Source organism: Apus apus, chromosome 4 (assembly GCF_020740795.1).
Source record: "Apus apus isolate bApuApu2 chromosome 4, bApuApu2.pri.cur, whole genome shotgun sequence".
Lineage (NCBI taxonomy): Eukaryota > Metazoa > Chordata > Aves > Apodiformes > Apodidae > Apus > Apus apus.
This window is the reverse complement of record NC_067285.1, coordinates 87,149,143-87,166,262: the sequence shown is the minus strand read 5'-3', so window position 1 is coordinate 87,166,262 and position 17,120 is coordinate 87,149,143. Positions and strand designations below refer to the sequence as shown.

Below are 17,120 nucleotides of genomic sequence, written 5' to 3'. Positions count from 1 at the left end.
ACCACATCTTCCTTTTCCCCTACAGTGGTGTCAGCCTTGAACTCCTTATGTTAGTGTCTCACATGCTTCCATTTCACCTCTCTTCTGGGTGTCCTCATATAGTGCCCTCCTCCATGTGGCTCAGGGGATACTTCCAAGCATTTAATTACCTCTTCAACATTCAGTCCTGCTATGGCACCCATAAGAAGTGTACTGACATTTTTTATTTGCAAGACATTTGTATATTTATGTCCAGAGGCTAAGGGAAATCTGCAAGTAGTTACATAGTTTTATTAAAATGTTTTAAAAATTGCTAATCCACAACGTGCATACATTGTGCTGAGCAACTTTATAACTTATTTTTGTGGCTACTGTCCTTCTTTCTTCACTTTCTGCTTTCTTTCTTTGCTATCCTAGCATTGGAATTCATACAGAATTCAGTTATTAATCACTTTGTTAGGGCTGGCACACTCTGTCATTTTTATCAATTGCAAGTGTAATGCTTCTAGACAATTTAATGTTCTATCCAGATAGTGCTTTAAATATACAAGGTTTGCTTCCCTTGGAGGCATCTGTGCACCAAGTAGTATCACAAAATACAGGAGAAGAAGTAAAAATAAATTTTTGTTTTATATATTTTAAAAAACACACTGCCCTGGTGCAGTTCTCCTTCCCCTGCCATAGACAAAGAATTGTTGTTAATTCTTGAAAGAAGCAGCACAAAAATTTCTGGTTCATGAACAATATCCTTTAATTAAATTCATGTTGCTAATTGAAAACTAGAGGAGGGTGGATATTTAATGGAATTATTTTATTACCTCCCAGACTTTAATTATATGCCTAAATAGGATTTGTCAGATCTGAGTTGTTAAACAGACCACCGCTGTGACTTTGTCTCCCTCTGACTCTTGAGCATCAGCCTTCTTCAATGCCTCCCTGTTCACAAGTATATGCAGGATAGTCAGTGCTTTAGAAACTTAAGGCTTCATCCTTTTGGCGATCTGGGTTGCACAAGCACTCTTCTTGACACAGTTAACTTTTACCTGCTGGCAGTTTTACCATATGAAATGCTTGTGGTTGGGACTTCTTCTAATTCTGAGGCTGATAATTCTGTTTTTTTGTGGGTTTTCTCTTATGAAAGTGGGAGATGGCAGCACAGCAACTACCTCTTTAGCTCAGGGAGGCTCTGAAGCAGGATGAAAAACAATTTTGGCTTGGTCAGATGAGCATTTCCCATCCTAGTTGTGTAAGCCAGCTGGCATGTATTTGTTTTTCAAGCTAGTAGTGCCTGGAGTGCAATGCTGCGTTAAATGCCAACTTTGAATGCTGGTTGGAGCTCCAGCTGCTGAATTTGGGTTACACGGCAAATTTCCCTTTGCTATCACCCCTGCACACTGTACTTAGTGTGCTGCTGTGTAACGGGCTCAGCGGCCAGGGCAAGACAGGGAGACGTGTAACAAAAAAGGAAAGCCTTTGGGCTCCACTGTAGGCCTCAACATCAATAATGTGATGGCATTACAGATGCCTCCAGGTCCTAAGCGGTCAGCTCCCACCTGGCCCCAAACTTCAAGTGTAAAACACATGTGGCTTGGGCTATGTCTGTGAGGAGGGGTAAAAGGGGGAAAGAACGGGATTGCTCCCTGCCACTCCGGAAGTGCTCTCACTGTCTCCACATGCACCCTGGCTCAGCAGAGGTGATGGAGAGGGAGATGTGTGCCTCGTGCTCAGTCAACAATATGGTTTGGGGAGGAACTGGCTTGTGAAGAGAAGAAGATCAAGGAGGATCACCAAATGCCATCACATCCTAAAGGGCTGCATCCTGCCATGTGGCTCCCAGATCTCCCCTCTGAAAAGTTTCAGGGGCCAAATTTCAAACTCAGGTTGTTTGAATTAGCTGGAAATTTAGTGGGAAGCTTTCTCATATCCTGACTGGCAAGAATAACCTTCGGAGCACAGGAATCTTTAAAAGAAATTGCATCGTTTTTGTGTGCATGACAAACTACGCTGTCTTAGTCTTGGAGAGGTTCTTCAGTGGTAACTCATCTAAGCACACTTTAATAGTTACTTGTGCTTATTAATGAAGTAGATAACATTTGGCTGGAAATTTTCTTTTCAAAATATGTACACAATACAAATGGGAGCTGTAGCCAGAGGATAACAGAAACATATGACCTTCCATGCCAGATAATACCTTCAGAAATGTAAAAGGCAGCAAGTTCAAACTGCAATCAGACATCTAAGACAAAATGCTGTCTATCTCTACAGTAAAGTTAGTATGGATTCTTCCTGTACTAGAAGTCCAAAAGTAATATAAAATGAAATGCAGAGCTTACCAGGAATATGAAAATATCCTGGCATCTGGAGCTCGTACATGAGTTTGTTCACTGAGTAAGTGCTGCCTTAATAAACTTGCTTTTCAGTATGGTACCTATGAAATATAGTATGTTCATGCAGTTCATATTTCTCTAAAATCTCGCTTAAGCTGTACACAAGTCTTCTGGACACTCTATCCATGTCAAGATATAGGATATGATAATCCAAAATTATTCTATAAGTTGATTTGTGGGAAGAGAAGTGTGTATAAATATTAGCCATTTCATTACAGCACTTGGAAATTTGCAATAAAAATTTATTTGAACATATGAAACACACTTGTACATTAAACTTCAGAGAAACTTGTCCTCATATGTGATCAACATGTATTTCAGCTTCATGCAGATCACTGATGGTCCAGCCTATTTCTAAATGTGCTACATCAGTCTATTTTACTGCTAAATGTAGCCAGCATTGACATAACAGCCTGAAACTACAGCTAAGGATTTCAATTCAGGTTTATAAGTAAGGGGCACAAGTATACTGTAGCAGGGTGCTGACTAAGGCAGAGAAGTGAACTTAATTAGGAGAATCAGTCTTTAGAAAGGATAAAATCAGGGTGGCAGGGCAGAGTGGGAGATGGATTTGGATGAGTTGAGTTTTTCCTCAGAATCCCCTTCCTACAAGCTCCCATGTGCGGATGTCTGCTTGCTTTTTTTTATTTAAGGATTGTACTTAGTGACAACATCTCTTTAAAATGCATTTTCCTTTTCAGCTTAACAACAACAGTAATAACAATAATACCAGTGGTCTGGCTAAGCAATTGTGCTCTTTTCACACAAGAATAACAACCAGTAGAGGAATGGTAGTGGGAAATGAGGCAAATTATTGTTACCTTCTGGAAGAAATAATGTTTTCCCTTGTGTTCAGGTCGAATCCTTGGTTCTGGTGCATTTGGAAAAGTAGTGGAAGGGACTGCATATGGACTGAGTCGCTCTCAACCAGTGATGAAAGTAGCTGTGAAAATGCTGAAACGTAAGTTGTCGTGGTTCCATTTCTCAAGCTAGGTAGGGCATGTTCCTTCAGGGTTGTTTAAGCATTGCTTCTGTATGAACAGGTTCTCCATACCTGAAGTTGAAAATGAACTGTGAAATACCTGAATCCAGTCTTCTGAAAACATCCAAAATTTGTTTTTAACTGTATGAATCATAGAGGCCACAGTCACCCAGAAATGATAAAATAACCATGACTGCTTGTCAACAAATGAAAGTAATACAACAAAGGAAAAACAAGCAGGTCTTGTGTGAGAATCTTAAGTTCACTTAAGGTTTCACAGTTCTCGAGAGCTGAGAATTTGATGCAGTGTTTCTGGGAGAACCACGAGGAGCTTGTGAAGTGCCTCTGTGCCACCTGGGCAATCCATTGTACCCCTGGAGAGGAACAAACAGACTGGGTCACCAACTGGGCTGCATCAAATCAGTCCTTTATTAGCAATTTATGCCTTCTTTCGAAGTCTTAAGAAAGCCCCTTGTCAACAAAAGGACACAGTCTTCTCCAAGAAACTATGGTAGCAATGCTCTAATGAGGCAAGCAACAATAAATTGTTTGTTATTGTGAAAGAGGTGATTGCTCCCACTGAGAGGCTGGTGTGTTTTTTCCACAGCTACTGCTAGATCCAGTGAAAAACAGGCACTCATGTCTGAACTGAAGATAATGACACATCTTGGCCCCCACCTGAATATTGTGAATCTGCTTGGAGCTTGTACAAAATCAGGTGGGTTTGGCTGACAAAACAGAGGCTTGCTGTGAAGCCATCATTCACTGTTTAACAGGCACAAAAATTTCAAGTAAAGGTATTATCAATAAATATAAACAAATATAAGGTTTCACAAATCTACTTGATATTTGGTAGCAGTTGCAGTCATAGCTTAGTAAAAAAAATGTATTAACCCATAATATTTGTTGTCTTTTGTTGTATTTTGAACTATGTTTTATATGTATGTTTGTTTGTTTGTTTGTTTTAAGACTCCTTTCATCACACATTATTTTGTTTTATTTCATTAGGACCTATTTACATCATCACCGAATACTGCTTTTATGGTGATTTGGTGAACTATCTGCATAAGAACAGGGACAATTTCCTGAGCCATCATCCAGAGAAGGCAAAGAAGGATCTGGATATCTTTGGGATGAACCCAGCTGATGAAAGCACAAGGAGGTGTGAAAAAGGGAAAAAAATAAATTACCGGAGTCTTAAGGAAATGTCATTACTAAACCTTACTCCTTTCTCTCATTCATTGGTTTAGAGCTCTCCCTAATTCTTCTGATTAGACTTTCATTTATCAAGTTTTGTAGATATGGGAAGGTTTCAGCACTTTTTGTTCAGTCTCCCTGACATGTGTCCTAGATAAGTGTTTCCCCTATGTAGGTATGCCTGCAGTCCCAGGACCACCATCAGTTCTCCATAGACATCCTGAGGGCCCAAAGAACATTTCTATTAATAAAACCTGTCCCAGTGTTCCTCTTTTCTGTAAAAACATCCTTTTGCCTCTACCCAACGAAGTTTTAAAAGTAAAGAGCAAGTACCTAGTTTCCTTGTTTCCCTGCTTGCAGAATTTCCTCTGACTAAAACTTCTTCCCTTTAAACAACCTGGCAGAGTTTGTTCTCCAAGCTCAAGTACTCTCCTTTATCTACCAAGAGCTTAGCCAGTCTCAATAGATTTTTTTATGGTTAATGCTAATCTTATAGCTTTTCCAGATGAGGTGGAGGAAGCTTGTGATCATACATTCATCAGTAAAGCAATGTCATAAAATTAGCCAGGATTTAGAAGGTGAACAGAGATTCCTTTAAAAATCACTCAGGCAAATATATCAACTGACTCAGTAGCTGAGTACAGCCAGGATTATTCATCTGAGCATGGATTTGCTCAGCAGGACTGGATTTGGTACAAACTGTCTGGGTGAATTTATCATTTGGAATACCTAGAACTAAAAGCCCTAAGTAGTAATGATTGAATTAAGTTGGATTTTGGGAAGTCAGACAATTTGTATTTACATACCTGACTATAGACAAAAGGGTAACTTTGAAATGCTTGTGTTTTACTACAGTGACACATGTTATAATACATGGTTATGTTGCAATACATGAACTTTCTGTATTCCCTATCAAGAAGACAGCTCTTCTATTTCACAACAATACAATTGTACGCCATAAGAAAACTGATAGATTCACAGGATGCTGTGGCAGGGAAGCCAGCTGAACAATACTAGCTGATACACCAGTATATATATATATTTTTCGAATTTCAGTTATGTGATCTTATCATTTGAAAACACTGGAGAGTACATGGACATGAAACAAGCTGATACAACTCAGTACGTGCCAATGCTGGAAAGGAAAGAGGGATCTAAATACTCTGATATTCAGAGATCTGTGTACGATCGGCCTGCTTCATATAAGAAGAAGTCTATGTCAGGTAACGTAGAATTGTCCCTTCTGCACTCATCATTAATACTAATAAATGCATATCTTACCTTTGCCCTCTATATGGATGTAAGCAGATTAATTTTGTGCTGCAAACATGTGAATATAAGTTATAAACTAAAAGCTTATGTTGCTGCTTTTCACTATACTCTGGAGACAGGAGTGTGTCCTTCTGGAGCAGAAGGGGTCCATCCAGTGGTGTATTTGCTTTCATGCTGAATTCCTGAATGGCCATGCTCTGCAACAGGACAGTAGGCACTCTTGGGAGGCAGCAGTTTTATCAGTCTTGTAGTTTGCAAGATTTTGAGCAATAGCGATGAACAATAATAATAATAAATTCATATTGCTCTGTTTCCACTTACATTTCACATTAACTGACACTTACCAAATGCAGAACACTCCCAAATACTTTCCTAGATTATGTAATGGAGGTAATGAATGCATCCCATTCCCTGGCACTGTTCTCAGAAACCAAATATGCTTTGCTTTAAAAATAGGCACTGCCACTTCTGTAGACATCAAAAACTGAACCATATCCAGTCCAGGATTTACATGGCAGACTAATGTACTCATACTGTGCCCTAGGACAGTCAGGGTAACTGAATCACTGGATTTTGACTGGTTTCCTTGCTGACATATTTCATTAAAAAATAAGAACTGTTGCCATAGAATTCCTGACCCTTTTTGCTGTTATTGGATTAGCCCCAGTGAGTACTTGCTGGGAAACATAGCAGTGTTCAGCAAAAGTAAATGAGTAAGAATATACATGCATGCACAAAAACCTAGTGAAGGCTCCACCTCTAAATAAATGTCTTTGTGCCACACAGAGTACTGTAAACAGCTTGTAAAGCACTTCATTTGGCCTTTTAAATTAATCTTTTCCTGCAGTTCTCTGGGGAAAAAAATACAGACAGGACTAAAACCAAAACCTATATTTAATACTGGATGTTTTTAAGAAGGTAGTATGTGTCAGTGACTGATGCAAACATTAACAGTGGTTAGATATTACGAAAAGACTGGTTTGGTCATGGTACTCTGTTGAAGTCATCAGCTCAGGATCTTGATAGCTAAAGTGAAATGTATGTTGCTTTCACTCTCCACAGGACAAACACATTTTTTCTCTCTTTTTCAATAGAATCAGAAGTCAAAAACCTCCTTTCAGATGACAGTTCAGAGGGCCTCAGCCTACTGGATTTGCTGAGTTTCACCTACCAGGTTGCTCGGGGAATGGAATTCTTGGCTTCTAAAAATGTAAGTAAGTGCATGGTCAGAATCATAGGCATATCATTAGTATGTGATGGGTAGAAGGGAAAGGCTGGCACCACTTTTGTCTTCTCCCCATTGCAATACATCTGCATGAGCCCTCACTGGTTCTGAGGACTGATGCCTTCCTGCCCCTGCCAACAGTGCAATACAGATGTCTGTTCAGCAGAAGGTCTTGTTAAGAGTGTTCCCAGAATGTCAACAGATCTTTTTCAGGGATCGTTGCAAGGGAAATGTCCCTTGTGGAATCAGCATATCCTTGAACAATTTAATTTCTCCCTATACAGTGTGTGCACCGTGACTTGGCAGCTCGTAATGTCCTCCTGGCTCAAGGAAAAATCGTGAAGATCTGTGACTTTGGGCTGGCTAGAGACATCATGCATGATTCCAACTATGTCTCCAAGGGCAGTGTATGTACTACTTAATCTCCTGAGTTCTTCTTTAACTGAAATGAGAAGTGTCAGTTTTAAATGCTGTTTAATGTTCTTGCCATTCAGTGTTGGTAACACTAATTGACCACTGGAATGAATGCTCCTGAGAACAATTTTTCTTCAGTTCATTAATTCTTTTAATTTTCCTAATTCTGCTTTAAAGCTAAAGAATACTTGGCCACACTTACTACTTCACAAGCTTACATTTTAACTGGGAAATTTTAAGACTAGATAATTTATTAAGGAACTGTCACTGTGATAAGTAGAGTAGTGACACATCAGTCAATGATGTATCAGACCTAGATTGGCAGTGCCAGCTTTTGTATCATGCCTTCAATCAGCCTGGTCATTTGCTAGTAATAAGATGAACGATTATGACTTACTATATTAAATATATAAATAATTTCTTAAAATGAAAAATATTGTTTAATCAGTTTTTGTGGGGAGCAAATAGTAGCATTCCTTATAATCCTGGTACCTCTGTGTTATATGGAATTAAAAATAAACACTAGCCAGGTTAACAAAACTTCTCTTGTTAGAAAGAAATTAATCCTGGCTATCAAACAACAGTTGTAATGGGAAGAATTTCTTTAATGACTGATCTGTGTGCCTTGGGGTTTCTTCCTTTTTGCTACAGACTTTCCTCCCAGTAAAATGGATGGCACCTGAAAGCATTTTTGACAATCTGTACACAACATTAAGTGATGTCTGGTCTTACGGCATTCTGCTGTGGGAAATATTTTCTCTTGGTATGTACTTTGAACATTGTCTGTGTGTAGTGATAGAGCTTTTCAGTTCAAGCTGTTCTATACAAAGTATTTAAAATTCTACAGCAAAAATATATGTATGTGTAATCGGCTGTTAGTTATTCTTTTGTACAGGGTTTTGGATCCCAATGTTAGATGTGAAGTAAAAAATTTTCTCCTTAGGCTTTTTTTTCTCCAACATTTTTTTTTTTCTGCTAGGAAACTGAAAGCTCTGAATTAAAAGCTTTTGGGAAAGCCTTTGTGGAAAAGTATTGATGTGCTGGCCCAGGGTGGTTTTTTGGCTAATATGAGAAGGAACATGCTTCCCACTTGCAGTGGAGCACTTGGGGCTGCAGCCCAGCCAAGCGGCTGGTTTGAAACAGTCTCTTCGTATACATTTCAGAAGGGTCTGTCTTAGTCCCATTACAGAATGAAAACAAATGTCAATCTTCTGGGATGCTGATTTTTCATTTCCAGGTCAGCACTGTTCACACAGTTGGTTTATGGCAGTGTAAAGTGGTTATGACAATGTATAGCAGTTACAGACAATGTACAGCTCCCAGCTGGGAACAGCCTGGCTCTCTCCTCTGCCTGATTAATTAGCTTCCCAGGCAGGTGGCTGGCCAGCTTCACTAAGTGTGCATTGCCCAGATTTACTCTGAGCAAAATTAATCATGCCTCTATGGTATCTACTACTGCCTCACTGCAACCCCAAGCTTAATGTTATTTTCTATAATAAGTTGTCAGAAAGCTGCTTCTCAGAAAACAGCAGTTGTGCCACTGTTTATGGTACTGATTACTGTAATCTCTGGGTATCACAGAATCCTGTAAATACCCATTCACCAGCATCCCTGGGGGGCATGGGAGTGCTGTTGGATAGCTCAGGAAGTGAGGCATAGCTAAGTGTGTGCTTCACTGCTCTACCTGTAAGGAAGTTTCTGAAGCCCAGCTTTAGGTGAAAATCCTGCTTTTGAAAGGACTGGCTTTTCTGGTGTAAATATTACAGTATACCTGCTCTGCTGGAGAAAAATGATACTTCTCAGAAAACAAAATACATGCTTAGCCGTGTTTATTAAGAAAGTCAACTTTGACATCTTGCTGCAACACTGACTTGAGCTTGAATGGTCTTTTTACACATCACCCATGTCTGTACGCTGTAGCTCCAAACAATTGCTTAACTGTATCAGCTCAGGGACTGAGAACAAACTTTTAGACAACCCATGCACCTGGCACGTTAACTCTTGTCTAAAGCTAGCTGCCCAGGTGGGAAGGCTTAGGTATGGAGGGAACACTGAGGCTTTGCCCTTGCAGATGGGATAAGGCAAATAACCCGGGCTGAGTCACTCTCAGCTGTCTTGCAGGTGCCAAAGGCAATAAAACCATGCAGAGCAAGTGATTTGCCTACGGTTGCACAGAAGGTCAGTAGCAGAGCAAAGCCATAACCTCAGATCTGCCAAATGCAGGATGGTGACCTGATCCAGGTGTATCACCCGACTTCTGCGCCCAGCCAGAGTTTCACATGAGGTCATGTGAAACACTTAATGTGATCAAGCCACCGGGTGTGATGTGAAACATTGGCAAGGAAAGATTAATTTTGATGGCATGTCAAATTATAACCTTAACGCTTTTTGACATGAACAGCAAGACAGTATTTGGGAACTCTGCATGGGTAGTCAAGGATAGAGTAGTATTTTTTTCTTCTCTTTTATCTGCAGGTGGCACACCATATCCTGGTATGATGGTTGATTCTACTTTCTACAATAAGATCAAGAGCGGATACCGGATGGCCAAACCTGATCATGCTACCAATGAAGTGTATGTGTGCATTTTACTTATCCACACCTGGCCAGTCCCCAGACAATTTTGGCTTTAATCTCTGTTTGGTTACTCATTTTATTTTATCAGCTGGTTAATGTGGAATCCATCTTATTTGCAGGTATGAGATCATGGTGAAGTGCTGGAACAGTGAACCAGAGAAAAGACCTTCCTTTTACCATTTGAGTGAAATTGTGGAGAGTTTGTTGCCTGGACAGTACAAAAAGGTTTGCTTTTTGGAATTTGCTCTGTGTTTTTTATATACTGTTTAAGAGGGAATTATAAATGTTGTTCCATCCATCAGAGCCTTGAATACTAAGCTGGCACATCATAACCTACATGAATGATGTGGTTCAGACAGAGACATTGTCTATTTTCTGCATACAAGCTTACTGAGAGAAACAGTTCTGCAGTGTTAGCTGGGAAGCAGAACTTTCAATTTCTAATGAAAACCTACCAACTCAATTTTTCTACTGGAGAATGAGTTTTATATACTTTCACAGAATTTTCTAGGCAGTGAAAGAATTCTAGAAAAGGGATTACATGGCCACGTGTATAATCTCCCTGTCTTCCTCTTTGGACACAAGTTTTCCCCTCACACTTCTGATACCTCTGGACAAACTCTTCCTACCCCATCACTCAGTGTTTCATTTTCCCACCTACCTTCGTTCATTTCCTCCACTCGCTACTCCTCCTTCATATCCATTTGTCTGCTCTGGCTTTCCACATTCACTCCTGCATCATATAAAACCCACACATCACTTCTCCCTTCAAATAATTTGAAGAGGCTTGGCTTACCTATCCAGTGTTACTGGCCCATAGGGTAGAATATTTACTGGATTGTTGAATCCCAGATACCCATCTCAAGAAAGGCAACCTTAGTAAACAATTTCTAATGAGGGGTTTGAAATGAATATTTTCAGAGCTATGAGAAGATTCACCTGGACTTCCTGAAAAGTGATCACCCAGCTGTCACACGCATGAGAGGCGACTGTGACAATGCTTATATTGGTGTCACCTACAAGAATGAAGACAAGTTAAAGGACAGGGAGAGTGGATTTGATGAGCAGAGGCTGAGTGCTGACAGCGGGTACATCATCCCCCTGCCTGACATTGACCCTGTTTCTGAAGATGAGCTTGGCAAAAGGAACAGGCACAGGTAGGTGCAGCTTACAGATCATAGAATCATAGAATCATAGAATCATAGAATCCTAGGGGTTGGAAGGGACCTCGAAAGATCATCTAGTTCAACCCCCCCTGCCAGAGCAGGGTCACCTAGAGTACATCACACAGGAACGCATCCAGGTGGGTTTTGAAGGTCTCCAGTGAAGGAGACTTCACAACCTCCCTGGGCAGCCTGTTCCAGTGCTCTGTCACTCTCACAGTAAAAAAATTTTTTCGGATATTCACCTTGAACCTCCTATGCTCCAATTTACACCCATTACCCCTTGTCCTATCACTGGTCATCACTGAGAAGAGCCTAACTCCATCTCCCTGACACTCACCCCTTACATATTTGTAAACATTGATGAGGTCACCCCTCAGCCTCCTTTTCTCCAAGCTAAAGAGACCCAGCTCCCTCAACCTTTCCTCATAAGGGAGATGTTCCACTCCCTTAATCATCTTTGTAGCTCTGCGCTGGACTCTTTCCAGCAGTTGCCTGTCCTTCTTGAACTGAGGGGCCCAGAACTGGACACAATACTCCAGATGCGGCCTCACCAATGCAGAATAGAGGGGGAGGAGAACATCTCTTGACCGACTAACCACACCCTTTCTAATGCACCCCAGGATGCCATTGATCATGTAGCCTATAGTCACTGTTTGGGATCATATTTGACAATGTGCATTAATACTTTTCAGCATCCTGCTCTGAAAATGGTTTCCTTGGCTCCACTGAAACTGCTTATTGGGAAGTTTCTATGTAAATATGGTAGTATGACTGGCCACCGTGTTGGAAAAAACCCCCTCATTTTGCTTCTTTTGTGGTTGTCAGGGGAAGGGACCTTGTGGTAGAGTGCTCCTGTGTGTCACTGGCACTACCTTGCTATCTTGGACAACTCCCAGTGTCTGCATGGAGGTTCAGGGGGCACAGGAAAGCTGGGGAGGGGCTTTTCACTAGAGAGGGTAGTGATAGGAGAAGCAGTAATGGTTTTAAACTGAAAGAGGATAGATTCAGGTTAGACATCCAGAAGAAATTCTTCACCATGAGAGTAGTAAGGTGCTGGAATGGGTTGCCCAAGGAGGCTGTGGAAGCCCCCTGCCTGGAGGTGTTTAAGGCCAGGTTGGATGAAGCCTTGTGCAACCTGGTCAAGTGTGGAGTGTCCCTGCTCATAGCAGGGGGGGTTGGAACCTGATGATCTTTAAGGTCCCTTCCAACCTTAATCATTCTATGATTCTGTTTTGCAGCACATCTTGACCCTGCAACTCAATGCCTGGAGCTGCACACAAGATCTCCAAGGATTGAGTTGGTCTGTGTGAAACCAGCTCCAAAATTTTGGAGAAGTTTCTTTTAATGTCTTCCATTGTATTCTTTTTAGTGAAAACAGGGTATTCAGGACTTTATACTGCTCCCTTTTCAGTTTCCATGACCAATTCCACTACAGCACAACAGTGTAACCCTTGCTGTGAATGGTGGGAGTTTAATTCAGCACTTAATTCACAGTATATAGAATCAGCAACCTAGAAGCCTCTTCTTCTAATACTTTTTCTTTATTTTCAAGAGGGGGGGATGAACACAGTCTGTAAGAAGCACTAACCAGATTAAGATTTATTACCTCTCTCTGTTATTCTTACTGTCTGATATTGTTATCTTATTTTCACCTGACCTCCGTAGATTTACCTAAGAGGCCTGTTGTCACAGCAATATCATAAAGCTATTTCTTTAATAAGTCTCTGGCAGAAAGAGCTTGGAGGACCATATGAACAACCCCCTCCTTTGAATTCCAAGGTGGTTCATTACTCTTGAGATACAAGATGTGTCATGCCTAAGAAAAAGGTGGTCAGAGTCAACTAAGATTGTGTTGTGAGTCAGACCATGTGGGGAGGTGGTGGTCAGTTCTGCTAGAGGCTGGAGTACTCACCTAGCCACATTTGCTGTGTGTTTTATCTCTGAGATGTTTGTCTCTTCCAGTTCCCAGACATCTGAAGAAAGTGCCATTGAAACTGGTTCCAGTAGCTCTACTTTCATCAAGCGAGAGGATGAGACCATTGAGGACATTGACATGATGGACGACATTGGGATCGACTCCTCAGACCTGGTGGAGGACAGCTTCCTGTAACTCCACAGACACCTTCCAGCTCTGCACACAGGGAAGCTTGCCGTGTTGTCTACAGACTTCTGCTCCACAGAGAAAACCACTTTACTGCGATGTCAAGGATGTGAAGAGAAGGTGGATTTGTACAGAGGAACTCCCAGCAATAGACAGAGGTATCACCCTGAGTAAGAATGAAAGAGACATGTCAAAGATGGATTTTTTTAGTGTTGCTTCTTGCAGTACTTCAGTAGCATCTCAGTGTTGTTTGCCATTCGAACTGGTAGGAGGATGAAGGAAAAGGCCACAAACAGACCAGTTTTGTGTTTCAAGGGCATTCATATGACTTCAATGGATTGAATTTCCACTGCAGCAATACTTCACCATTGTAATTATGTAAATAACTATCTACTCAAGGATCGTTTGAGGTGCACATTGAAGATATGCCACAGATTTTAGAAGTGATCATTGATGAATTTTGTGTACTTCCTCCCTCAATCTCAATGTCAGCTGCTGTTGAACTATCATGTGAATTGAAGAACACACAAAAACCACTTTTGGACCAAAAAGGTCTAAAACCACAAGGGACACTGACCGGTACTAAAAACATTTTACTTTTTACCATTAATGCAAGTAAAGGGGAATAATAATAATAATAATAAAACAGTCTATAATAGGTGTTAGAAACCTAGTCTTTATTAACTATAGAAGATAGCTGTTTTCAAGGTAATACTACTACTGTTTTCAGTAACACTAAATGTATATTTTATACTTCATTGTCCTTCAGTAAAAGCACAGTCTGAAGAAACTTTTTCAAGTACAGGGAAAAAATTTATGACCTGAAGATTTTTAGGAAACAAGTGTCTTATTTGGCTATACACAGTATGGTAACTGCTCTGGTTAGCTAAAACTACTTTAACATGGAGAAAAATTTACAATTTAGTTCTCTATCATGAGCTGAGTAGTTCTTCTAATCAGATTATGACAAACCACCAGTGACATCCCATTATTAATGTTTCATGGCTATTCAAAAGAAATCTTACCCTGGGGTTAGCTGTGAAGAATCAATTTGATATTTGAACTGCTCAAGGAACAAAGACATCTCTCCCAGCTTGGAACTCCGGATTAAATAAGCAGAAATATTTCTGCAGCTAATATTCTTCTCTTAGTTTTCAGGTTTAAACAGGATCAGGAAACTCAGACTATTATCTTTGCAGACTGTAATGACAGATGGTAATTGCTTCCAAGAGTGTTTTTCAGAGGAAGGTGCATGAAAATGAACCTGCTCTCAGCCTGCAATTATTTTTTTGACACCACTTATATGAACAAAGTATCATGCTTACTGCTATCATTGTACAACATGTTATTGAGATATGATGTTTTGGAAGACTTACATGTGAAAAAAAGGTACATCACTGCGAAGGGCCCTGTCCTTTCTGGTGCTCAGCTTTCAAACTTAACTTTAATTCAGTGTGATGAGTGCCTCACAGGATGTGCTCAGCCTCTGACATGACAGAACCAACGCAATAGTGGTGCAAACTTATCTCTTTATTGCAGTATTTTTCCTAGGAAGTGTGACAGATGAATCAGAAGTGACCAACAGAACACACTGCCATGTTAAACTGAAGTTTAACTTGAAATGGTCCTACAAAAAGCTACGCAAATCCCCTTGACTTCACTTGTTGTGGACAGTTGTGGATCAAATGCAAGCAAATGTAATATTGTCAGTGTTACAGGCAAATAATCCTGGGTCTGGATTTCAAAATGCCACCTGGCTGAGGCCACATACAAGGGTACTGCAGATGTGAAAATGGGACCTGAAGCAAGGCACCCACATTTTCAACCCTGATGCAGACTGACAATCAGAAGAACAGTAAGCAATGGCACATCCTCCTTTTCCTGCAGCCAACAGACCAAGACCAGGGGTCTTCCTGGGAGCTGTGCTTTAGCTGAACACATGGCACTGAGCTCTGTACGGCCACAACTGTGGAACATAAAGACTCTCAAAATAACCAGGACAGATGAGACAATGTAAAGTCCCCCTCCATGTGTGAACTATGAATTGAGGAAACACAAATAGTCTACTGGATATCCCAGATATCTGAATGGCCACTTGAGACCACATGTGCCTTAATTTGCTTGTATAGTCATTACAACTACACATTCAAATTAGGCAAGCAATTTCACCTGCATTTTTGCACATGGCCTGGTGTTCTTCAGGGTTTGAAAATCAGCCCCAGCACATTTGATTATACCAGTCACTGGAATCTAAGGACATTTTAATGCTCTCTCCCCTTCCCCTCACAGGTTTCATTCTGTATCTCACAGCACATCTCGGGGCTAGACTTAAATGATGGATATGAACCACAGCTGGCTTACTTTCTTATGCATGATAATGTTCATTCTCCATCTTGTAATTGTGTCATGTAGATGAACTACATCCATGGCAGGGGTCTAGCCAAATCCAGCTCACTGCAGGCTTGGAATCAGATAAGCTGGCCTGGAAACTGGAATAAGAAGCAGAGGAAGAGAGGGGATTTACTAGAGAGGGAGGAGTGCGAGAGGATGATTCCTTTAGTCAACAACATTATCAGTATTTCAGAATTTTCTTTTATGGCTTATTTTTTGAGAAGCCACTGGAAGAGATATTCCCAAACTTTTCACTACAGTAAGTGTATAACGACAATCAGCATTAGCCTACGAAACACAGGTTTTGATTTGGAATGGCCAACCAATTCCTTACAGCGTGGTCTGCAACTTGTACAAAATGGTCCTATTACATGATGAAGGACGTGAGATATGATGATGTTATACATCAATATGTATATAAGTATTTTTATATAGACTTCTAGAATACTGCCAAAACATTTATGACAGCTATATCACTGCCTTTGTTTATATTTTTTTTTACTGTGATATATTCCACAGGCACGTTAACTGTTGCACTTTGAATGTCCAAAAGTTATATTTTAGAATAATAAAAAAGGAAGTGTTTCCAAAACGGTGGCTGTTGTGAAATGTTTGAAGAAGGGCAACCTGGCCTGAATGATGGTAGGCACAAAATGTATTTCAAAAATGCCCCTGTTGATATTTTGCCTTTGAAAAAAATCCTGTAAATTAAGATCTCTATATTTCAATAAATGATATATAATTTAAGGATATGTGAGGGGTCTATACTTGCTTATTGAAAGATGGTTCTAAAGAATCAGTCTTGCTTGTTTTTTTCCCCTACAAAAGTTTTAGTTAATTGAGTGCTCTGCAAAGCCATCAGGCAGCAATGACCAGCAGGTCTCTGAGCCTTTCCAGTGGGCACAGTGGGGAAGTGCCTGTGGCAAATGACCTGGGTAGTGAGTGACATCTGTGGGGAACCATGTTCTCCCTCAAAACATGGCAGGTGTGATGCTCCAGTGACTGCTGCTTGCTCATCTGCCCAGGCTGGCACTGGGATCCCCCATGAGATGAAACCCTTGTTGACCCTGACACTGCATGTGCTGGGGAAGTTACATACACCGAGAAGAGGAAAGGAGGGACATGGGATGCAAAGGGAGATGCTGTACCTTGTGTCTGCAATACATCTGCTGCTGCTTCTAGCAGAGGTGCATAATAAAGTGCTGCTTTTAACAAGGGACTAAAAGTGGCTCGTGTCACTCTTTGCTCTCACAGTGATTAATTTTACACAGTGTGTGTAACTGAATGTGAATTTGAGAAGAACTGCAAGATTTCAACCTGAAAACAGACTTAAACTTGTCAACTGCACTTCCCTGCACTGGAATCTGTCCTGGTTTGCCAACAGGAGCCAGACAAGGCTGCAGTAGGAAAATCCTGTGAACAGGCAGGT

The 17,120-nt window shown here is 40.7% G+C and overlaps 1 protein-coding gene across 3 annotated transcripts in view; it reads left to right on the top strand.

The window, feature by feature from the left end:
• The window catches only part of PDGFRA (platelet derived growth factor receptor alpha), a 34,543-nt gene extending 18,102 nt beyond the window's left edge, over positions 1-16,441 (top strand). For all 3 annotated transcript variants that reach the window (XM_051619678.1, XM_051619679.1, XM_051619680.1), the window contains exons 13-23: positions 3,223-3,327; positions 3,956-4,066; positions 4,357-4,510; positions 5,602-5,768; positions 6,912-7,027; positions 7,327-7,449; positions 8,108-8,219; positions 9,932-10,031; positions 10,153-10,258; positions 10,955-11,190; positions 13,162-16,441. In XM_051619678.1, coding sequence (XP_051475638.1) covers positions 3,223-3,327; positions 3,956-4,066; positions 4,357-4,510; positions 5,602-5,768; positions 6,912-7,027; positions 7,327-7,449; positions 8,108-8,219; positions 9,932-10,031; positions 10,153-10,258; positions 10,955-11,190; positions 13,162-13,309 — 1,478 coding nt within the window. In that variant the 3' untranslated portion in view covers positions 13,310-16,441. The remainder of the gene's footprint in view (positions 1-3,222; positions 3,328-3,955; positions 4,067-4,356; positions 4,511-5,601; positions 5,769-6,911; positions 7,028-7,326; positions 7,450-8,107; positions 8,220-9,931; positions 10,032-10,152; positions 10,259-10,954; positions 11,191-13,161) is intronic.
• The last annotated feature ends 679 nt before the right edge of the window (positions 16,442-17,120 follow it).